Source organism: Malus domestica, chromosome 10 (assembly GCF_042453785.1).
Source record: "Malus domestica chromosome 10, GDT2T_hap1".
Taxonomy (NCBI): domain Eukaryota; kingdom Viridiplantae; phylum Streptophyta; class Magnoliopsida; order Rosales; family Rosaceae; genus Malus; species Malus domestica.
In genome coordinates, this window is record NC_091670.1 from 42,434,685 (window position 1) to 42,458,447 (window position 23,763).

Below are 23,763 nucleotides of genomic sequence, written 5' to 3' on the forward strand. Positions count from 1 at the left end.
GCGGAAAAGAGGAAGAAAATCTTACTTTTATGAATTGTTGTTCTTTTTTATTATTATGTAAATAGAGAAAAATTAATGACTCCACCTATTTACATAAATTTCGTTTATTTTAGGGCCCCTCGAACATGGGGCCTTGTCCTGTGAGGACAAGCCAGGGTCCGCACTGCAAATAGAATATATTATGGATTGTGCATGATTAGCTGTGCTTTCCTTCTTCCCAAAAGTCCTAGACCGAATCCTAGATTTCAAGGCGTCCGAAACGGGAAGGTACATGCAATCAATTGCAAAGCAGAAAACTTGGGGAGCTGTTTCTTCATGCAGTTGTCTGACTCAATCACCAGTGCCGGCATGGGACTGAAGGGATTATCGGGCAGCTGCCTTGACGTTTTCACGGTCCAGGATAACATTCAGAATCTTGCCGGGGACAAAAATTCTCTTTTTAATCGACTTTCCATCCAGATATTTGGAGAGTTTTTCATCTTGTGTTGCTAGTTGGAAAGCATCCTCCTCCGAACAGGTCTCTTCAACCTGGATCGTACCCCTGGTCTTGCCGTTGATCTGAACTGGGAGGACAATAGTAGATTCCTTCAAGTAAGCAGGATCCGCCTGCATTTATTAGAACATAGGAAGAAATCAACAAGTGATCTGCATTTCTCATTCGACATTCTCTGCGTGGTTTTACATCCTACATGATATTGTAATCTCACCTTCGGAAAAGGCTCATATGCCAGAGATTTGGAGTGTCCCAAGCGAAACCAAAGCTCCTCGGCCATATGAGGTGCATACGGTGAGAGCAACAAAACAAATGCTTCAATAACCAATCTTGGATGGTTTTGCCACTGAAAAGGGATATGAAACAGTTAAAGTCAGTAATCTGTCATGTTTAACCATCGCAAAAAGATGGTCCATGTATGTTTTAAATGGATTCAAGGACCTTATAAGCCGCATTGAGGAATTCCATCATCGCAGATATTCCAGTGTTGAATCTTGTTGCTTCTATTTCCTCGGTTACCTGCAATTTGGAAAATTTATTGGTTAAAAGGTGCATACTTCTGATTTTTGGACGTGCCATTCTATCGTAATTTTCATGATTTACCTTCTAAGAGCACAACTCATAGTAAATGACCACGGAGAAATTTGAATATGATATAAAAAGAACTAGAAGATTGAGTACAGAAATTAAGATCTGACCTTTGCAATGCACTTATGGAGAGAACGAAGTTGCTCCAACATAGGTTCCCCATCAGTCACTACTGTCCCATCCTTGAATGTATCATCAGACAATGGTGAACCAACGACTAGCCTCCATGTTCTTCCCAAAAATCGATGGACACCTTCAATTCCACTCGTATTCCAGGTCTTTGAATCTCTAGAAGCAAGATTCAGTGACAAGAAAGATTAATCAAGAGCAAAGTTTATCTTTGTCGATATTATCTTGTACTTGAGATAGGCATAGACATTCCTAATTTCCTAGGCACATAAGCGAAAACATAGGCCAAACCAAGTACCTAATAAGATAAAAATTCAATGAAAAGAAAATTACCTAAGTGGCCCCATGAACATTTCATATAAGCGAAGTGAATCCGCCCCGTACTCAGAGACAACATCATCGGGATTGACTACATTTCCCCTGCTTTTACTCATTTTATGAGAGCGTGCAATCAGACAAATGTCAGGATTGTCTTTCAGTACAAAAGAATCCCCCGATTTCATGACCTACAGAAGTAATAATATTGTCAGAGATAATAAAATGAGAAAAAGGAATATGAAATGCCAAACAAATGGTTCTCACTCTTCCCTTGGCACCTTTCAAAACAGACTGTGTACGGGATCAAACTATACTGAGGCATCCAAGAAAAGTACCTTTTCCTCTGGTATTATTTCTTGCTGATGTTCCACTGCTGTCCCAGAGTCGGCAGAGATAAAATTCCCATCAGAGTCCTTGTAAGCGATATATTGAACCTGCAAAGCTAAGCATTAGAAACATGTATTGGAAAAAAAATTACTTTTCCAATTACTTCAAAGAGCAAAAACAACTGTACTTACTTCGCCAAGAATAATGCCCTGGTTTATGACACACTTGAATGGTTCTTTGGTGGATACAGCGCCAATGTCATAGAGAACCTGAAATAATATTATGCGGCATAAACAATTCATACGAAATATGACACAAGACTTGAATACAACAGCATCAAGGATTAATGACCACGACAGCTGTAATTATAGATACAACTATTGTACAAAGTCATGCAATTTCAGATTGGTCAATCTTATGCACATTTATGTTCCAAAATGAAGAACAAGACAGATTTAAGTTACACACCTTGTGCCAGAACCTTGAATAAAGTAAATGAAGAACAGCATGTTCTGCACCCCCAACATACACATCAACTTGGTTCCAGTACCTGCAGATCAAGAGGATTTCAAAAAAGACAAAAAGAAAAGGAGGAATTCACATAATATTACAAATTTAATCATTACCATTTTCAGTTTTTATTTGAAAGGAAAGTAGAATTTTATATGAAGAATTCCCAGAGAAATATTTCACTTACATTTCTTTCCTCTTTTCCACCAATTCTTCTGAATTTTTTGGGTCCATAAATCTCAAATAGTACCTGGATACGGTAAAAAATATATATAACATCTCAAAACCTAAAATGAATTTCAACATTTCATATTTGCATTAACTAACACAATTCAACTATTGAAGTTAATTAGCTTACCAGCAAGAACCAGCCCATTGAGGCATCGTGCTTGTCTCTCGTCTAGCTGGTTTTCCAGATAAAGGGTCCTTAGTTTTAACCTGAGAATAAGTTACAAAGTATACATATATAAGTATAGATGGCAGCAAAATCATCTGGAACACTGGCAAGAAAAAGTTTTGCATTTTACCCAAGACTATCAAAACTACAAATCTTGAACAGCATGAACACATCCATAAACAGACTAAACAGTAACAAGACATAGACAGAAGAAAAGAGGGAAACCGTACCCAAGAAACTGCTTTTGATAGTGGTGGTTCTCCTGTCCCAGTGGGAGAAAAATCATCCAGTTCTGGTAGGGTAAGGGGCAGTTCAGTTTCAAGTATGGGAACAGTCTCACCAGTATCATCCAAAAAAACTACTGGAATAGGTTCACCCCAATAACGTTGCCGAGCAAAAAGCCAATCCCTTAACTTAAAGTTCACCTGAAGAAAGACAAGTTTGAGCAAAAAGAACAAATCATATATCATATGCATAGAGCAAGTAGGCATACTCCAAATGTCTAAGTACATAAGCTTCCGTGCTCTGAAAACTCACCTTTTTCTTCCCATGTGTAGTTTTCTCAGCCCAGTCAATGACTTTGGAAGCAGCTTCTTTGCTAGATAAGTCATTAATGTCCAGCCCCAGTGTTGAATTTGAAGAATTTATAACAGTACCTTCACCTGAATAGGCCTTTTTGGAACCACTGATATTTTTATCATCCGGCATCACAACCCAACGAATTGGGATGTCAAATTTTGATGCAAACTCAAAATCACGAGTGTCATGTGCAGGAACAGCCATAATGGCCCCTGTTCCATAACTGCAAAGTAACAAAGTCCCGTGTAAAAGTTTTATAGCAACTTGATGAAACATATTTGCATGAGGAGAAATAATCAACAGATAAAATTCCCCTTTTACACACCATACAAAGGTAGCTGTCAAAACGTCAGTAATATTGGATCTTTCTAATGGGAAGAACAGTTGTAATGAATGAAGGAAATGAGCATAAAGCCAAACAGACCTCCCCAAGACATAGTCCGCAACCCATATAGGAACAGCTTCCCCATTAACTGGATTTTTAGCGTAGCAACCACTGAAGACCCCGGTTTTCTCCTTCTGAAGCTCAGTCCTCTCAAGGTCACTCTTTCTTGAGGCAAGATCTATGTACTCCTCCACCTGTGCTCAATATTGTTGGCCCTCTAATTACCCATCATAAGAAACCTTTGAGAAAACTGGGCAAGAAACAATTGAACGTACAGTTTCTCTCTGAGCTGTTGATACAAACGTTGACAACAAGGGATGCTCGGGTGCCACGACTAAATAGCTGGAGCCAAAAAAAAAAACAAATATAGATTTAGGGACACTATGTAAAATGCTTTCTGTACAAGTGCCTCAAATGTAAAACTTTTATCAAGATAGGAATTTGGTGTATGATTATTATTACGTTGCTCCAAATATGGTGTCAGGCCTGGTAGTATAGATTGTAATCTTTGTGCCTCTTTCCAGTCCATCGGTGCTAAGAATAGGAAATTCCATCTCAGCACCTTCTGACCTCCCTATCCAGTTTCTTTGCATTTCTTTTATGCTTTCAGGCCAGTCAAGGTCATCTAAATCGTCTAGAAGACGATCAGCATATGCAGTGATCTTGAGCATCCATTGCTTCATTGGCTGCTCGGTAATAAACAATGACACTGTAAAATTATAAAACCATCCGGAACTTGGAATTAAGCCAATAAGTTTATTATCTTAGATGGTTTGTAAAATGAAAATGCATCAAACCAGTATATACCTTTCTTATAACTGGATGACCCCCACGCTCACTCAAACCATCTATCACCTCTTCATTTGCCAAGACAGTACCAAGAGCAGGGCACCAATTGACTGGCACTTCAGCCTGAATGTAACAAAGTAGAGATTGTCAGATCTGTGTAATGGTGAAACGTTAGAAATTATCTACAGCCAGTATCTCATTTATACCTGATACGCCAATCCTCTCTTTAATAGCTGAAGAAAGATCCATTGGGTCCATCTATAATATTCTGGTTCTGTTGTAGAAATTTCGCGATCCCAGTCATATGAGAATCCTAACGATTTAAGCTGCAAGCAAATACAAAATGTCAATACATAGGGAACAAATAATGCAATCCACCAAACCAAGAGCTCAACAATCTATTATCAAACGTGGGTAGCGGGTTTCACTTTTAATGCAAGCCTACCATCCCTAACATTGGCAAACATTTATGGGTCCCAAAACACCCCTTCAATCATCAACTAAATACTAAATAATAACTTGACTTACTGGCTTACGAGCCATTAGATTGAAGTAACAAATTCATTTTCAAATTTAACTTCTAAAGGACCTGTACTGTCATTCCCAATACAGGTATACAATATTCTGTAGTTGATCTCAAGTCGTAGTTTGCCAAGTTTCTTCATTTACTGACTTGTTACACATCCAGCAATAAAACGAATATTACATGACCTGGGAGCGAAAGCGATCAATGTTCTTCAAGGTTGTGATCTTCGGGTGGGTTCCTGTCTGTCAGACACATACAACATAACCAAATTAATAACTAATCCTTCAAACCCGCCGCAATATTCAAACAGTTCCAAGCCATACAAAAGGGCTGAAAGGCGAACCTCTATTGCATATTGCTCCGCCGGCAATCCGAATGCATCCCATCCCATTGGGTGTAACACATTGTAACCCTGCATACGTTTGAACCTAGCAAGAATGTCTGTGGCAGTATATCCAAGTGGATGGCCAACATGTAACCCAGCACCGCTGCAATAAACCATCCAAATGAGCATACCAGTTTTAGATTTTAGTTAACATAAACCGAACAACCTGAAAATTTTACAGTTACAAAAAATTATCCAATCCTACATACAGGAAAAAGCATATTAATCCAAACGTCCAAATTACTGCAATTTCCAGAAGGCATATGAATTTTGAAAGTTTAAGTTTTTCATTTAACCCAATTGCTCAAGCAATCACTTTTTACCTGCAAAAATTTAAACTTTCATGAATCAAACAGCACAAAATCATGTTACTAAAATTGGGTCTTCACATTTTCTACATTCACAATCACTTGCAATTGAAATTTAAAAATAAATATATAACAAAAAAGAACAGATTTTTATGAAAGTTAGAGAGACCTGGGATACGGGAACATGTCAAGAACATAGTATTTGGGCTTGGAGGTATCAATTTCATCGGGGGTTCGAAACGTCCGGTTTTCCTCCCAATAACACTGCCATTTGAGCTCGATTTCGTGGAAGGGGTAGGGCCTCTTCACCACGGCTTGCTGCTTCGGCTTCTGCTCCGCCGCACCATTCGATTCCTCGGCCACCGAGCTTCTGATTACGCCGCTAGTTCTACCGAAAACGCCGCTTTTGGAGCCGTTATTGTACAACTTCAGAGAAAAGTTGCTTTTTCTGAATTTCTTGAATTGGGTGAGTGATTGCGAAGGAAATGGAATCGAGCCGAAGCATAAGGGGGGCTGCGGAGGAGGTCGGGGTTGGAGATGGAGTAGCGCGTGAGGAGACGAACTCATTTCGCATTGAGCTGAAGAAGAAGAAGAAGAAGAAGAAGAAGAATGAGAGTGGCTGGGAAGAGTGGATGAGATAACGTGCTGTGAGACCGTTGTTTGGCGCTCGTTTTGGTTTGTTGGGTCTGGGGTTTTGGGCTTAAAGTTAGCCCAAGTTTGGGCCCAGCTGGGTTTCTACGTGTGGGCTTGTTGGAAAATAATAAAGATGAGAGTCAAATACGTTGGTGGGTCCTACCTCTGTTAAAAAAATGATACAAATAGTAATACAAATATGTGATAAGTGTAGCATTATTCTTAAAATCACTTGAGTTATTGAGTTACTTGTGTTTACTAAAATATGAGAATTAATTAACTAACTTTCTCTTACGTTTACTTATGCATGAGAAAAGTGTAAGTTCTCTCCTCAAGTTCATATTCAAGTATTTAAAGATTAGAAATCAGATTAACAAGGGGATTTAGTTGACGATCCTTTTCCCAACTTCGGTTCCTTTCTTTTCTTATTTTTGTTAAGTAGCAATTCTCTTAGGTCGTACCCAGTGCACAAGGCTCCCGCTTTACGCAGGGTCTGGGAGAGGTGAATGTCGGCTAGCCTTACCCCCATTTATGGAGAGGCTGCTCCCAAGTCTCGAACCCGAGACCTACCGCTCATGGGCGAAGGCACTTGTCATCGCACCAAATGCGACCTCTTAAGTAGCAATTCTCTTAGATGAGAGAAATTTTTCAGTGTGCTGAGAACACGGCTAGTTACATCAAATGTAATGATAAAATTTGTTGGAAACTTGAAAAAAAAATCTAACTAATTTTATTATTACACTTAGTATACTAGACCGTGTTTCGACACACTGAAAAATCGTTCCTTAGATGGATGAGTATGTGCCCCCACCCCCAATTAAATTTTCATTTATTCTACAATCCCAATTTCCAGGATTCTCATTTCTACACAACCCCTTCATCTCCAATTCTCCTTAATCCTGCATGTTCCTCAAATTCTACTACTGACTCCTCAATCGCATTACCAGTGTTAAGAATCATGTCGACGAATCCAACTGTCGCAATTGGATCTGTTTCTTCGGAGAGACCCTCGCCGGAGAAACAGTGATCAAGCACGAGGAGCTCAAAACCAAAAGGAGGCTCAAGGGAAATGAGCTCTTTCTTCTCAGATGGCTTCGAGAATTTTAACTTGTTTTGCTGGGAAATGCATGCATGCATGCACACAGCAAGAACAAATATATTCACTCCCTTGATTGAAATTACTTTTGGACTAGCCAAACGGCTTACGTCGCAGACTTTGACAATCTTTAAATTAAGGCTCTTCTATTGAAATTACAAAATTATTACTTATTAGGAAATGCTTTTTTTTTTTTGTCCACTTACTAGGTAATATTAGAGAGATCAACTTTTAAACCATATTTTGTAAATTACATGATATAGCGATTGATGGTTGAACTCCTTCTTTAAATTATTAAAAATTTCACTAACTATTAAAGATCTTCTAAAAATTTGATCTCTCTAGCATCACCCTCTATTTAAACTAAATTGTATAAATCATATGACGTGGTTGTTGATGATTGAATTCTTATTTAAGTGCTTATAAGACTCTTTCGGAAGGAGGAAATATATGCATATCTTTTAGTCCATTCGTATCATGTAATATAAACTCGAGACTTTTTATGGTGTCTTCAAATACAAAAGATTTTATACGTTTTAACTATTAGATTTTTGTTTTAAAAAAAATAAAAATAAAATCGAACGGTTAAAAAGTAAACAAAAAAATTGAGAAGTCAAGGTTTTACTAGAATTTTAAGAATTGCATGGACTTTTTGAATCCTGAATTTGATACGTAACGATCAATCCTATTAAATAGCCATGATTCATGCAACTTCCTATACTAAAATCTAAGCAAGGGCAATTTGGTTATTTCATTAGGGTTAAGATACCCTAACACCACACAAATCTCACTATAAAAAAAGAACTTCTAACCAAACTTTTCTTTTGGTCAATCTTTGAAGTGAGGTTTCTCTTGGAAGATGGGTATTCTGGGCTATAGGGATTTCAAGGCTTCAAGAATTTGTATTTTTAGATTATTCATAAACTATGTGTATGTAAGTTTATCTTATGTTGTCGGATTCAAGAGGAGGAGAAGAAGGGGAGGACTTCAGGTAGTCGGCACTTCATTTTTATGTTGAATCCTTAAAAGATCATTTATTCATAGTTATATGAATCGGTTTCAATAATTGGTGTTTTCATGGAGGATAATTTTAGTTATGCAATTAATTTTGAGATCCGATTGATTCGCGGTAGATGGTGAAGAAAAGAGTTTGCCCAAGGACTGTCTTGAAACATGATCAATTTGTAATGGAGCGCATGAGATCTTCAAAAGCCTAGAAAGATGGTTTCATGGTTTCTACTTGATCATGGATCGCAAGTAATTATGGGTAAGGAAGGAAGCAAATACACAATCGTTTAATCTTTATTCATAGTTTTCTTTCCATAAGTCTTTTTTGTTTATGATTTGTTTTTGTCCTTTTTTTTTAATTTATTTTTATTGCTTATGATTGTCTTTTCATAAATCTTGAATTTCTATCCTTTTCCAATCTAGTATTTTAGGGTTTGTTTTAGTTTTTTCAGCATTTCACTAAATTCTTCACTCTATTACTCGATAATATTTTATGGGAATTGTTATTAGCATTTTAAATATCTCATTTGACACACTAAACTTTCTATAATTAGAAAGAAAAATACACTTGTGAGAATTGTAGAATGAGATTTTTGGAGTGCTAATAACAATTTCCTATTTTATTACACCATTAAAAGTGTGATAGACCAATTAGTATACGGTTTAGTTGTATTCCTCTTTTTTCTTTTTCTTTTTTACTTTTATGGATGACGAATTAGATACAAATATATTATGGTTGATTAATTGTGTGGCTTAACTCAAATCCGCCACCATAGTGTAAATATGGATCGAGGACATCTCTAGATCTTGAAGTCCATAGCAAGCAGACCTAGAGATTCGGACCAATAATGCAAAGTTATATAATGTTATGAGTTTTAACTTTACTTTGCAGGTAAGTCACTTTAAGTATAAAGTGCATGTGAACATTGCCCAGTACCGTTAGTGATCGGCAATTCTTTCGGTGACTTCGTGGTCGCCAAATGAATTGGGACCCTGTGTTGATGATCTACTAGTTGATTAAAGATCTAGGTCAATATGTCACAGATTTTGTCTTATTCGTGCTTTTGCGCTTTCTAGATTCAATATTTTGAAACTAATAAGCTTAACATATTTTCACTTGCCAATAATATGTCAGTACAAGAAAACACTTTGACACTCAAGTGTCGTCATTTCATAACATGTATAATGGTTTACTTAGTATGCATTTAACATTTCCATTAACTTAGATGTTGCTTACATTCAAGAGTGATTTTGGAGAAGGACCTGGGTTGGATTACATCACTCGTCCCAATATCACAAAAGAGTGAGAACCGCTTCTTTTGAGGTGGGGCCGGACCAACTGAACTTTTACAAGGAGTTTTGGTTCTTCAGAAAGGCCAGACGAGTGACAGAATTCGACCTCATGACCCAAGTTTTTCTCGTGATTTTGATCAAAGGGAAGTGATTTTTACACATTTTTTTTAGCTTTTTATACTCTGTTTAACACTAACCGTTGATTCTCTTTTATTCAATATAATGGTCATAAATAAAGAGTGGTAGATTCTAATGAAACACTAACAGAATTTCGTTTTCTTCTTAGATTAGTTTTATTTCATTCTAATCTTGGTTTTAATTTATTCCAATATACTTGCCAAGAATTAACGGGATTGTTTATAACTGTTTTTAAAATGACAGAAAGCATTTTTGATGAAAACATTTGTGAAACCAATCATTAGTAAAAACTAAAAAAGTAAGTGATCCTAAAAACCACTTCAAGTGCTTTAGAAACCAAAAATAATTCTTTTTTTTTTTAAGTGCTTTCAATCATTTTATAGGCACTTTCAAACGAGCCTTATATCTAACACTACTTTCTGGCTCTTGCTCCAGTACTTTGTCTTTAAGCTCAAGCATCTATCAGAAACCTTTATATCGAAGCAATGACACGGGTTCATCAAAGGTAAACATTTTGGTCTTAAATACAAAGAGTAGTAATATCGCTTGTAACAAAAGGATCATTGGCTTCAATTTATTTGGAGTGCGAAGAGAACTCCGTTCCAAAAAATTGTTTCTACTTACAAAAATGGTGCTCGGCAGATGGTTAACAGAAGCCAATATCAGCATTATTATAACAAAAATTCAACCACACAGTTGACAGGTTCGGGTAGCTCCAAAATGCTCAAACTTCAGTTGATTCCAAGGCCTTCAAACCTCGAGTTGATACCAAGGCTTCCAACTCTTGAGTCGATGCCAAGGATTCAAAATCTTTAACAGCTTGATCAGCAGCGTAGAGTATCATTTTCTTTATCTGTTGCGCCAAAGAGACAAGGCCGAAGTAACTTTAGGAGAGGAAATTAAGCGAAATAAGTTGGCGGAAAATCGATTAAAGAGTAAACAAAGTGGTTTACCTCAAGTTTGTCTTCTCTGGCTCTATGGTTCTTCGGAAGTTGTCTAAACTCCTCGGTTAAACGGAGGCACTCATGGACATTTTCAGGAGATACGAAGTCCGCTGCTACTTTCGTGCAGGACTGCAGGTTGGAAAACATAATATTTCAGAGTCATCCAAGTGAAAATATTTGAAAGGAGGAAGTGTATTGACAACTAATGATATAGGACCTTGAGATTCCTGACTTGGTGTGGGCATCCGGCTGGAATAAATACCGCCTCTCCGAGTCTTTGTACAAAAGTCCATGGTTCGACACCTTAAAGGGAAAATCATGCCAGTTAACATTCAAGTGGTATAACGTTAACATCCAAGGGAAAACCATCAACAGATTCTTGACTTCTTACATACCAAATTCCTCCTTCAGCCTCCGTTTGTGCTCCAACGTTAAATAAAAAGATTGGTCATGAATTGGATGAATGACCTAACCCAAGAAACACGAGAGAAAAAGGAAACATCAGCGCCCTTGGAGCACAATTTGGCTAAAGAAAAACTGAAGAAAATATTAAGTACCTTTTCAACTAGTGAGCAATAGGTGTGCCTAAATTCTTTATAATGCTTCATCAGATAAGCCTCTAACTTAGGGACATCCTCCCTGCGGAAGATGTCCCACAAAGCACCACCCGTTTCCTCGGTTGCTTCATTGGAGGAAGAACAAGACGGATCATCTAGTTCATCTTTCCGAACTTTCAATTCTCCATTAATTTCAGATGGGCGATTGCTTTCTAGGGTTTCTCTGTCCTCTGTCTGTCCACCAGACTGTCCAGCACGATCCTTGTGAGAATTCTCCCAATCCATAAGTTCTCTTTCATCTTGCACCCTATGTAACTTTTTCAACCTAGAAATTGCAGACTGCTGCTCATTACTTGACTGCACTTCAGCGGTATGTGTCAAAATATTCACCTACAGAAGTTGAAAGAACATGTCAAGATACTGACATAAACCTTGTTTTTCAGGTCCTGCTATAAAAAATTAGGATGCATAATATATGTTCAATCAACTATGTGAAAATTGTGCAGGTTCCAAGTTTTAAGTCATACCGCATCAGACATGTCACAATGGAGCTTAGTTACGGAGTCTCCTCTTCCAAGCTCTTCCATAAAACCATAAGCAATATATGTTTTTGGACCCAAGTCTGGTTTCAAGACACCTGGCGGCAACTTAACAGCAAGGTTAAGGAAACCAGCTCTAGGATCTGTGTACTCTAGAAATGGCAAGGCACTGATAAATTCATCACAATGACGCGGTAAAAGATCCTCAAACTTATCAGAAGGGGGCCAATCCTTCAGCTTAAGCATCTCTGGCCACAAGTTTTTGTACATTCTCCCTTCGGTGTATCCTTGAAAAAACTGACGAGTGTTGATTTCCACCTGCAGAAGTTCACAAAACAGCATTAGATGCACAATATGGGCGGAAAAATACAAAGTGAAAAGAGGAATGAAAAACTTCAGAAAAAAGTCTGCGTGAGAGGGGAGAGAGAGGATCTTTAGATAAAATTGGTGATATACTACTAAAGCAGCCATAGTTCCAGGCAGGAAAATTGTTGTGCTAAATTAATTATTGTAGAAGTATAGGAAAAAAATATTGAACGACATAAGACATTAGATTGTCAAGCACACCAAACAAGGGGATTTGAAACGATATTTATAGATCTGTTCAAATGAATGCATTAAAGAAAAATTATCATTTGCCAGAAGTTAAAAGAGCAAATAGAGTAACAGCTGCTAAAAGAACCACACCTCACAACCAGCCAGGCAATCGATGGTCTTTACTTCTGAATATTGTGTACTAGCTGCATCCATATTTTCACTTAAAGCACGCCACATTACCATTGGTTCCCAGCTCAGACCATTTGCCTGTTCGAGCACATTTTTAACAATAACTGGTTCGCCATTCACCCAATGTTCTTTAAAGTGCAAAAGCTCTTCTTCTTTCAGAGTGTCCTTTGAATCAGGGCAAAACAAGAAGTTGTCACAAGAACCTTCTCTGGAAGCTGCTTTTCGTAACATATCTCTTCTTGTTTCACAATTATGCTTGAATGTAGAACGCTCTTTTTGGAAAGTCTCTAATAAATATTTTGCTTTCACCACTAAATTTGAGATCCAGTCAGCCGGAAGGATGCGCTTGAGATCCAACACGCAGTCACCACAGCCACCCATTTCTTTCGGAGCACAACTAACAGTAGCATCACCGTTTGCCTTCCACTCAGTCAAAGGCTCAATATGGTCCTCTGAATCTTTCAAGGGACAACAATCAGGTGCCGGATCTCCACCATGGATGTAATCATAACCCCTACTCCTATACAGAAATTTCACGTCTCCACGGTCAAAAAGACATCCCTGGCGAATTTCTCGGCAGCAATTTAGACAAAGTTCATACGAACATTTTGAGCAGCTTCGGTGTAGATCAATGATCGAAGTTGCACAGTGGTTGCTGTTCCAAGCATATAAAGTAATATTTAGACAACGACAAAACAAATCACATAATATTCCCTTGTAGTAAAGTAGAGATGCTTACCAATAGACACGCTCATCGTTAAAACAGAGAGTCTGTGGTATTTCAACTGCAGAAGGTGAAAGCCCTGAAGGACACTTGTTGTTAGAAGTGTCGTAAAGTTAAAAACAAACTCAAGCTAAAGCCAATAATATTGTACCTCGAAGATTAGCTTCAATCTCTATCTCCTGATTTTGTTCTTGGGAAATTTTCTTTAGAAATGGAAGCAAGTTGGAAAGTAAATGCTCCAGATGCTGAGCCTTTTTGCAGTCATCTAAATCCATCTCTGGTATCTGCAGTTCCCAAAAAAGAAAGGATCCCATATTAGTACAATTTTCTTTAGAGGGAGCAATACTTAGAAAGTAATAATAGGGAAACAAACCTTAATCACACCAGTTGAGTGCAGGCATACATTACAGTTGCAATTCTTACGGCAAAATGGGCAAAGTTCCTTGACTTCCTTTACTTTCATGTGAGGATACCTATATGAACAACAGAAGGAAATCATGATAAAATAAAATAAAAAAAGTTTCAAATTCAAAAAGAAACCGCATCTGTATTAAATATATACCATTGCTTGATACAGCGGATGCAATAGGAGTTCTTTTTACACTTGGAACAGGAAACAATAGTCTTCTTCTCCTCTTTCATACACTGATGACACTTTAAATTAACTTCTTCATTATCCTGCTTTAAGAAAGAAACAGAAAACTTTCAGTCAGACTGCCCTTATTTACTTAGATAAAATTAAAAGGCAACTGTATGGGAGATGAATAATACCTTCATATATCTTGAAGATGATCCAGGGGAAGTCGGTGGTGAAGAAGACGAGGTATTGCAAGCTCCATTCTTTGACTCATATCTTACTGTTTCATCCTTTAAGGAACTTCTTCCTATCACTTCACAGTCAACTCCTCCCCTTTTGCGCGCTTGTGCCTTAAGAAACAGAATTTCCCCATCAAACTCATCTTCAGAACTTTCTACCACTTTTGAGGAGCGTCGCTTTTTTGAAATCCTTTTTCCATTCTCTGGAGCAAGCCGTCTCTTTTTAGACTCTGTTCCAGTCAATGATGAGAAGTCCTTGTGCTTTTCATCCTCTTCTGATTTGTCGCCGCCCTTTCCATGATGCAGGAACTCGGAACGTCTTCTCTTAGGCACCCTAATATCTTTATCGTTATACCGCTCCAGCCGCCCTTGTTCTACTATCAAAACTTCCATTCTCAATTCCTATAGAACAGGACAGAATCATCGGAATCGTAGTAGCATTCAAAACCAACAATGTTACAGGTTCACATAATCCATTTGTTTTCTTTTAGGATGAAAAAAACCAATATGTGCAATTGTGCATCATAAAAATTGAATTGTTTTTATGGATAAACAATGCCAATTGCACACATCATACAACAGTGATCCTCCCCGGAAATTTTCTTTGGCGAAAACAAGCAGATTGAATTTAAATAATAATCATCCTTGCAAATTGTATTTGAATACAATTCCAATCTGTTCTGAGTCAGTGCAGAACAAACGCCACTGTTGACTGTGATCATTCCTAGAAAATTTTTATTTTCCATGAAAACAAACAGATTGATATTTAATACCAAGAATACAACAATGTATTTGAATTAAATTCCAATTTGTTTTGACATTCCAAAACTGTTCTGAGTCAATGCAGCTCGGTTGACTTCAGTCAACCGACCCACAATCCGGTTTCATGGACAAACCCCTTAATCCAATCCCATTCCCATACAACCATATAATCCAGTCCCACCCAAACGAGCAATTTTTTCCTTTTTTTTTCTGCTTTAAGCGCCAAAATTCATAAAACAGAACCAAATTTTCAGAAAAGAACAAGAATTCGAATAAAATGGCAGATAGAAACGAGAGAATTCAAATGGGACTGACCTAAAAATGATTGAAAACTCCAGAGAGCCGAATAACCAGCTGGGAATTTGGTTTTTCAGAGGCGTTGTTGCACTTGCATGTTGATTGATTTCTTGAAGCTATCGAATTTTCTGAATTCTGGGTTCGAAACGGTTTCTGGGAATCTTGGGGGCGAAAGGAATCGCGAGTGCGAGCGAAGATATCAGAGGAACGAAAAGTGTGAAGAAAGAGATGGAGGGAGCGTCGCAGAGAGGTGCGGAAGCTGGTTAATTTGGACGAAGGGTATATATATATACGGAGCGTTTTTTTCCGAGGACGACTAGGCAGCAGAATTTGTCCCTTTGGATTTGGAAAGTCGTTCGGCCAACAGTATCTAATTCGTCTCTGTGTGCGTGGTTTGGGCCTTATTTAGTACATATCTCTGGCCCACTTTCCGTGATTGTGATGTGTTGTTCTATTGGACAGATTTTTATGTGGCTGGAACACGAACTCGTACGCCACATTTTTTTTCTTAATGTTCATATTTTATATTACGACGTTAGGTATACCGACTCATTTTTCAAGTAAATTGAAAAATTTCTCATTTAATTGAAGAAATTTTTAATATGCCGGAAACACGGCTCGGTACATTAAATATAATAATATAGTTAGTTGGACACTTAAAAAAAATGTACCCGTGTTCTCGATACACTGAAAACTTTTTCGTATAAAAGGTATAAATCATGAGAGATTCACACTAGTATGAATTAATGTTTATTTTTATTGAAAACGACATTTTAGTCTGATCTAAAAAAAGGAAAATTGATACGTTATTGTGTAGAAGGCATATAAGTTTTTTATTGTTAAATTTTCAAGTACCTTGATTACCAAAAAATAAATAAAAAGTTTCAAGTACCTTGACCGTTAAGGCAATACAGCATTAAGATGTGGATAGATACAAACTGTAAAAGAAATATATAAAAAAAAAACATTAATTAACATATATAGCATTTTGATACTATGCTTACCATAAAAAATGAGCTTGTTTAGAAAATGTTTATAGAGAAAATGTTTGTGGGTTCTAAAAGCACTTAAAATGCTTTGTGCAAAAAACACTACTTTTAAGAAGTGCTTCTCCAGGATTAACTTGTTTTTTTACTAAAAATTGATTCCAAAAATATTTTCATCAAAAACAATTTCAATCATTTTAAGAACTTTTCCAAACAAGCTCTATGACAGACCGATGTGTATGTTCCACATCCAATCACATAAAACTGTTATAATTTTTCTATTATTGTTTACTTTGACGCTTTTAATCATTAAATCTTTGCACAAAAAATACAATAATCTAATTCTACCAGTTAAAAACTAGAATATACAAGAATTCTCGCATATTGCATCACTTACACATGGGTGCATTTACAAAATAAGTAGAATTTTCTCTCATCCTATTATCATCTCCTTTCCTCCCCTCCTTTCACATATTGTTTTTTATTTTCTTCTTGCTACTAAAAAATTAACACCAAATATTAACGTAACTGTTCAAATAGAAGGGGTGAATCATAATTTACATGTTTACTGCACTGTTACATAAAGAAAACGCTTCCTTTCACTTCCATGATATTTCAACTAACATATGTCAATGTACAAACCATTTCAAAAAGCATAATTTCACAAACTACACAATTTGTCAACACAAAAAAGACACTGCAAAAACCAAACTACATTGTCCAACCGTCTTCCCGTTCGTCTTCTTCGTTTGCACAACGAGCAACAAAAACTCGGGACTCTCTCTCTCCGCCCTCCCCGTGCATCATCGTTATCAGCTCTCTTGATTTACAACGCCATTATCCTCCACTCGTACAGACACTGTACCGGTCAAATTTACAGCTAACATCTACGTTTCCAACTTGGAATTTACGGCTGTGCAAGTTCAACATCAGGCATTGACGGCGAGGATCCACCTGTCATTCTGCTAGGCGCTGGGGTGTTCCTCCGGGATTGCCGTTTTGTGGCCACAATCACGCTCTCAGTTTCACTCTTTTCTAACGATTCATTGTCTTCTTCGTCGCCACACTCCTTGAAAACCGGATGGATATACGCGCTCTGAAGATAGCCTTTCAAATTCAAGTTCGGGTCTCTTGCTTGTTCCAGTGTATCTTTCATCATTGCTTCCTAAACACCAAAAAACAAAGAATTAAATGACCATGATAATTTTGATGAGCAGATTAGAAAGAGGCAACAAGTGAAATCTCTACATACCTGTAATGGGAAGGTCTTGAATGCAGGTTCGAAACGACCTTTGCAATACCTATGGAACCATAAGGTCAGTACTGGAAGCGCAATGAGAAACGGCGTTGACTGAGCAGCTTTTTTTGTACTCAACAGCCCAAACAAGAGGAGTTGTGAGATGATCAATGCAGTGATGATACGACCATGGACATCAGGCCAGAATGCCGCGGCGCTCTCATACTCCTGCTTGTAGACATTTATGATCTGCATGTGGAGCATAAAAAAGATAGAGGTTAAAAATATCCTACAACAAAAGATATAACTATTAGAGCGGAAGTATAATTTGAAGCCAACTTTTTACCTGATGACGGAAAACCACATAAGCCAGGCCAAAGAAAATTATTATGAACGGAAGTAAGGTTGGTGTAACTGTAGCATACACAAGGCCGAGTAAGACATATAACTGAATACGAGGCTCTCCAGTGTTGAAACCAATACTTCCTGGATCCATGGCCTCCTCCCTATCCTTGTCAGTCTTCACCAGGAAGGAGTTCTTCAAGTGGTATATTATCAGCGGTTTCAACATCAAAATCTCTGCAGCAATACCGGCCCATCCATCAACCATTATATACGTGATAAAGAAAGTTGCTTTCATTGGGATAGCAACACCAATTGTTTTTGGAATACTGCAAAAATACGATAAATACTTCATTTTCATGATCTGAACCAAAATAAGAGACGGTGAACAACACATTAAAAAAAATTATCTTCAAGGATTACGTACTCGGTTGCTGATTGGTGAATGAAAGATTCTAGCTGTTCAAATGCAGTTCCAGTAATAATGCTCCCAAGGAATACATTCACCAGACAGAAGAGATAGTATCTAGATGCTGCTCTCCTTTCAAGAGAAGACTTAGATGGATAGCCCTCAAATTTTGCCATGATCATCAATATGGTTGGTAGAAAAATTAGAAATAACTTCAGCGCAATTCCGGGTAGGAAACCTGCAATGACTGACTTAATGAATTTCCTGCATATCAATCAAGGTGATATTAGTAATCGTAATAACAAAAACTGGATACTAGGCTAAAAACTTCGAGGATGAAACAACTCACGCTTCTACAACGGGCTTTAGGAATGGAGCAGCTTTCTCAATTCCCTCGAGGCTTGCAAAAGACTGTACGATTGCAATGGGGATCATGAAAAAGAAGGTGAGAAAAAAGAATGCAACACCCATAATAAGCCTCTTGACTGTGAGTTGTACATATGGAACTGCCATGTTTGGCCAATATACATCACGTGGCTCTGGAGCCCACTCGGTTAACCAAATAGTTGGGTTTCTGGATTGCTGAGTTTGTGCACAAACAGCGGCACCCCATTGAGTTTTAAAGGAAACAAAGGCGGCTGGCATGATAGACTTCGGATCATGAGCAACCCTCTCTTTTTCTTTAGCTATCTGAGAAAAAAGAAGAAAAATGCATTTGAATCAACCTCCTGGGGAAGTAGAGATTTGACTAGGAACTCAAGGAATTGTACTTACTTGATCTGTCAATTTCTCAATCTCAGTTTTATAATGTTCGATTGCGTCAACTTTTTTTCCCCAGAGCCCAAGAAAACCAGTCTGATATTAACATATGCACAATATACAGGTTAAATCAGAAATTAATAAGTAGCTCTAAGCACCGGAAACATATTAGTTTCTAACACATGAGCGCATTTGACGTACCTTCCTTAAGGGTCTTGTTGCGGTTTTACTTCTAGAAAGCTTATTTTGATAGTAGACAAGCCAGTTCAACATCTTTTTCTTCTTCTTTACCAATTTCGCAAGTGAGTTGGCATTATATACCACCTGCATGTAATATTCAGAATGGGGTTAATTAGGTGGAGATGTTTCACAAAATTATACTATCTAGGCAAGTAGAGATAATGAAGTTTTTATTAAAATAAGCACGGCCTAACTATTTAAACCACACAGAAACACGAGAAAAATAAAAGGAAAATATTTTCTCTCCTTATGTAAAAATCTCTCCGAAGTCTATCATTAACAAACAACAACAACAAAGTCTTTTCCCACTAAGTGGGGTCGGCTAATTTTCATAAGGATTCGACGTGATCATGGAGTGCCGGCTGTCGACTACCTGACGCCCTCCCCCTCCTCCTTTATCCGGGCTTGGGACCGGCAATGTAAGATAAACTTACACGGCGGAGTTGAAGTCTATCATTAACACTAAGCTAAATTTAAAATGCATGATAATGTTCTCTTATTTCAGAAACAAACCTGATGTGTAAGATAGTGATCTGGATGGTTGACAAGAAAAAAGTGCTCCACAAGCTCACTTGTAGATTCATCGGAATCTGGTGGAACATTTCGAACAAGGACCTGTGGAAAAACAAAGCCATAAGTTTGGTACCTGAACACAGGCTTACAGAGTTGTTTTATCCTCTCTTTTTGACATCACTACAAAGCAATTGCATCACAGAAAATATTCCAAAAAAGGGAATCAAAGCAGCCACATAACCTCCAATGTTTGAAACACGAAGGTACCACAGTACTAACTCCCAACAATGTTTAAGTCATCGTATGTTTTATTTTCATAGTTATATGTTTTAAAGTCTAATACGATAATCTGAACAAGTAAACCGAGCACATAGTCAATCTCACCGTATACTGATCTGGTCGGCGTTCTTCTGTTGCAAGAAAATGCAGCCTCATATTGGCAACTATCTCATACTCCTTCAGCAGCACGTAGCATGTCCAAACAGTAAAGACATAGGCCATCACTATATGACTAAATAATCTGTGAAATACAAATCACATTATTATTTATTATGTTGTCCAAATATATAAAACGACCATGCGTTGTACAGAAATGGCATACTTCTAAAGGCAGGAAAAATTATCATACACATCTAAAAATGACAATTTAAGAAGGATAAGCAAGAAAGAGGGTTTCTAACCTGGGCGATTTATCTGGGATGTTCGAAATTGAGAGCTTATCAATGTCACTTGAAGTAACATTCTTTATCTTTTCTAGATCCAAAGTGATATTTGTATAGTTGACTGGTACCAAAACAGCCCATGCAAGGAATGCTATAGGAACAAAGATTTTAAGCCTGCAAGAAAAAAAGGGAATAGAGCAACAAACATCAGCTAACAAATTATATTTACAAGGGAAAATTTGGGTAGTGTTTAGTTAAAGCAGAACAAGTTTCTGTGATTGGGAAGCGAGGAATCATATAAGAAAGACAAGAGGAACATAATATTAACATACTATCACAGCAAAGACTATGAGTAGCAAGCATAAGAAGAAAGTGAGCACACGACGAAAAACAAGAAAATAATACGAAAAATAAAATAGGAGAATTAATGCAGCATACCCTATCAAGTATATCCGCAAGTAAACTGCAGAATCCAACCCTGCATGATCAATAAGCTCTGGTTCCGGCATCCTCAGCGCAGCTGGCATCCAATCCAAGAACCTTAAGTATGACCTGAAGTCCAGATTGACAAACTTGCGCACAAACGCGCCAGAAGGAGTGGGACTCTCCCTCAATCCCTTAAAATACCATTTGGGAAAGTAGACCCTGTCGTTGAGGGGTTGAAGCCTAAGAAAGGCAAACACTAGAAAGAAAATGAGCGCGCTGAGAATATTGATACCCGCTCCAACCCCTAAATCTCCAAGTGTAGCCATTTATATCTCCCACAAACAACAATGCAATAACCTGTAAAACGAGTACGACCATTAACATTAACGAAACCATATCCACACAAATGAATATCATATGCCACACCCAATATGAAAGCACAAAGGCACAGAGAAAAAGAAACCATGAACACAATTTCTCACAACCTTGGAACCACTGGACTTTACGAAATTGCAAAGCAATCCAATCCAGCCAACAAGATAACAATTTTTCTAGGAAGTTTTAACGAAACACTCTTAATACTGTTCATTTTTAACGAAAAACCACATTTTTACCTTTTATATTATTCACTATGCCTTTATTTGTCATTTTTCATTAAAACCAAACTTTTTTTAGACTTTTCGGTAGTTTCCTTTTATTCTAATCAGACAACTATGCATATGCAACAAGAACGCATCTACGAACAAAAGGCTACTATATCAAAATATTTCCGTCTTTCTTTCGCGTTATATAGCCTCTGTATCAAACACCATAAATTGGAAAACAGTCCCCAATCCCATATTTTCCATGAAAGTGGGCCTTAAAACAACTACAAACAAGTACGAAATAAATAAATAAAATAATTATTCGATGAGCACGGTGAAATTACACGATAGCTGCAAAAAAATTCCATACAATTACCAACAGATACAGTAAGGCAGACAAACAATTAAGCATGCTTAAGGCTAATAACCTCGAGATTTAACTTCACAATTTGGCTGCTAAAACCCCCTAAATCTGAAGAAATAAGAAGGAAAGAAAAAAAACCAGGGTTTTTATGGATCGGGGAAGTCGAATCAGGACGTGATCGAATTGCTTCAAATTTCAACTAAAGAAAGCATAATTCTTTCTTTTCTCTCTCCTTCCAATAAACCCAAAGAACTCACGCTACTCTGAACGTGCTTCCACCGCAAAGTCTCCACCTTTGAATCACAGCCGCTGAGAAAGTTAACACATAAGTGGGACATCAAACTGCAGCAATCGCTTTCATTCGTGGACAGAAAAAATCCAGAGAGAGAGAGAGAGAGGAAGAGGAGGAGGGTGGTGGGTTTTTGAAGGTTTTTGGTCGGCTTCGGTTTTACTTTTGTTGTATGGATTTCTGGATTTAGTCAGAGACTTGTCCTTATAACGTCGCTTTACTTGCCTTTCGGTGTCGGCAAGGGGGTGTGTGTCACAGTATGATGTCCAACGGCTACTTTTTTGTGTGTATCTGGATTGTAGATGGCGAAAGGCGGTGCTCACGCGCGGTTTGGTGAGGGTGGAAGCACGGGCCAATAGGATTGGAAACTTGTTGGGGGCTGTTGGACTCCCACCAAAAATGAGTAGGTTGCAGATTAATGATCGTTACGGGGGAGAAAGATTAGGGTAGGGTGTTACTAATTTAGCTAGTGTTACATGTTAATTTATTGTTTTGATTGTTTGGGGTTTTACAACCTTTGCATAAGATCTTGCTTAATTGTCGTGGTTCAGGCTTTATAGTTGTTTGAGCGGATTTTCTATGTTAGAATTTCGTTAGTTTTGTTGGTTATTTTTGTTGAAAACTTTTTTTTTTTGGAAGCTATTTTTGTTGAAAACTTAGATACGAGTAAAAGTGGACATTGTGAGTAAATTTGTTGTGTAATAATATTAAAGTTCACCTAATAAAAATTTATTTTCCATTGAAAATAATAAATGTTTCTATTCAAAAAAAGAAAAGGATTTGGGGATGAACGATGATTAATTATTTATTATTTTTTTAATAAATTAATAGCATCGGTGTCAAATACTATTTTTTTAACAAATATTATTATTCATACTAAGAATGAAAGAATGAGTTTAATCTCACAATAAAATAACAGTAATGTAGTTTAAATTCATTTTTTGATGACAAATAGATAGTTATAAAAAAATAGAAGAAATTAATTCTGCATGCGTAAGGACAATGATATTTTGCCACCAAGATAAAAGCGTCCTCGGTTGTTTTGGGCCCTTTTGTTTTTTTATTGATTTGTTTTTATTTTTTATTCATTTCTTTTTGTTTTTAGAAAAGGTAAACTTTTGTTTTTGATTGATTTGTTATGATGTGTCGCGACTCCGTGAATTGAGCGTTTGCTGCGCCGTGTGGACAAGTGTACTGAAGACAGCTCGGACACCGTTGGATTAAGACCGGCTGCAACGGATCGGATACTATTACGCAGTTGTGACTTTTGGAGTGTGACAGGATTCCAAGAAATGGACGAATGGATTATGAATTCTCTCAACAAGGGCCCAATAAATGTCACAATCACACCAAATCCCTGAAAGAAAAGATAGTTGTGGTTACGCACGCTCATAGTTGTTGGTATATATATAATTTTTTTTTAACAAATAATATTCTATATTAAGAGGAGGAGGATATGTTTATCCAAGTAATGGACTAGTAATACTATAGTTTAAATTCGTCTTTAACCAGAACCTAAGATTTCTTATTTATAAGTGAAGAAAAATATTATTAAACTGTAGTACTAACAATTGTTGGTATATTAAAATATCAATAATATGACATTTGATTTTGGAGCTTAATCTAAAATGACATCAAGTAATATCTTTAGAATAGGAGTTGTGCTCTCCACCAAGGTATAAAAT

The 23,763-nt window shown here is 37.3% G+C and overlaps 3 protein-coding genes across 10 annotated transcripts; all 3 read right to left on the bottom strand.

Moving 5' to 3' along the window:
- Window positions 1-25: 25 nt before the first annotated feature.
- Window positions 26-6,378, bottom strand: LOC103446741 (leucine--tRNA ligase, chloroplastic/mitochondrial-like). Its single transcript, XM_008385870.4, has 20 exons — window positions 5,904-6,378; window positions 5,385-5,529; window positions 5,227-5,283; window positions 4,722-4,841; window positions 4,534-4,638; window positions 4,189-4,412; window positions 4,002-4,068; window positions 3,766-3,920; window positions 3,300-3,564; window positions 2,993-3,187; window positions 2,724-2,803; window positions 2,553-2,615; window positions 2,324-2,405; window positions 2,047-2,124; window positions 1,864-1,962; window positions 1,544-1,716; window positions 1,192-1,369; window positions 935-1,012; window positions 708-839; window positions 26-606 (listed from the first exon to the last, which is right to left on the bottom strand). The coding sequence occupies exons 1-20, from the start codon at window positions 6,299-6,301 to the stop codon at window positions 364-366; spliced, it is 2,937 nt and encodes a 978-aa protein (XP_008384092.3). The 5' UTR covers window positions 6,302-6,378; the 3' UTR covers window positions 26-363.
- Window positions 6,379-10,401: 4,023 nt separating this feature from the next.
- Window positions 10,402-15,644, bottom strand: LOC103446740 (lysine-specific demethylase JMJ26-like). Of its 6 annotated transcripts, none has more exons than XM_070806589.1 (13): window positions 15,286-15,644; window positions 14,164-14,582; window positions 13,955-14,070; window positions 13,766-13,865; window positions 13,544-13,676; window positions 13,408-13,471; window positions 12,630-13,323; window positions 11,931-12,260; window positions 11,404-11,793; window positions 11,242-11,314; window positions 11,064-11,149; window positions 10,856-10,975; window positions 10,402-10,755 (listed from the first exon to the last, which is right to left on the bottom strand). In XM_070806589.1, exons 2-13 carry the CDS (start codon window positions 14,167-14,169, stop codon window positions 10,627-10,629), a joined length of 2,241 nt encoding a protein of 746 aa, XP_070662690.1. In that variant the 5' UTR covers window positions 14,170-14,582; window positions 15,286-15,644; the 3' UTR covers window positions 10,402-10,626. The 6 variants fall into 6 exon arrangements, with proteins under 6 accessions (XP_070662690.1, XP_070662686.1, XP_070662687.1 ...); XM_070806585.1 differs by having other exon boundaries at window positions 13,955-14,073; window positions 14,164-14,610; window positions 15,286-15,635; XM_070806586.1 differs by having other exon boundaries at window positions 14,164-14,610; window positions 15,286-15,613.
- Window positions 15,645-16,834: 1,190 nt separating this feature from the next.
- On the bottom strand, window positions 16,835-22,260 carry LOC103446746 (calcium permeable stress-gated cation channel 1). 3 transcript variants are annotated; one of them, XM_008385876.4, is made up of 12 exons: window positions 21,928-22,260; window positions 20,854-21,198; window positions 20,434-20,589; window positions 20,138-20,273; window positions 19,754-19,855; window positions 19,202-19,324; window positions 19,016-19,096; window positions 18,591-18,931; window positions 18,260-18,505; window positions 17,837-18,161; window positions 17,506-17,739; window positions 16,835-17,418 (listed from the first exon to the last, which is right to left on the bottom strand). In XM_008385876.4, the coding sequence occupies exons 2-12, from the start codon at window positions 21,165-21,167 to the stop codon at window positions 17,161-17,163; spliced, it is 2,316 nt and encodes a 771-aa protein (XP_008384098.3). In that variant the 5' UTR covers window positions 21,168-21,198; window positions 21,928-22,260; the 3' UTR covers window positions 16,835-17,160. The 3 variants fall into 3 exon arrangements, with proteins under 3 accessions (XP_008384098.3, XP_028943457.2, XP_028943456.2); XM_029087624.2 differs by having other exon boundaries at window positions 22,047-22,187; XM_029087623.2 differs by having other exon boundaries at window positions 21,854-22,054.
- Between the last annotated feature and the right edge of the window lie 1,503 nt (window positions 22,261-23,763).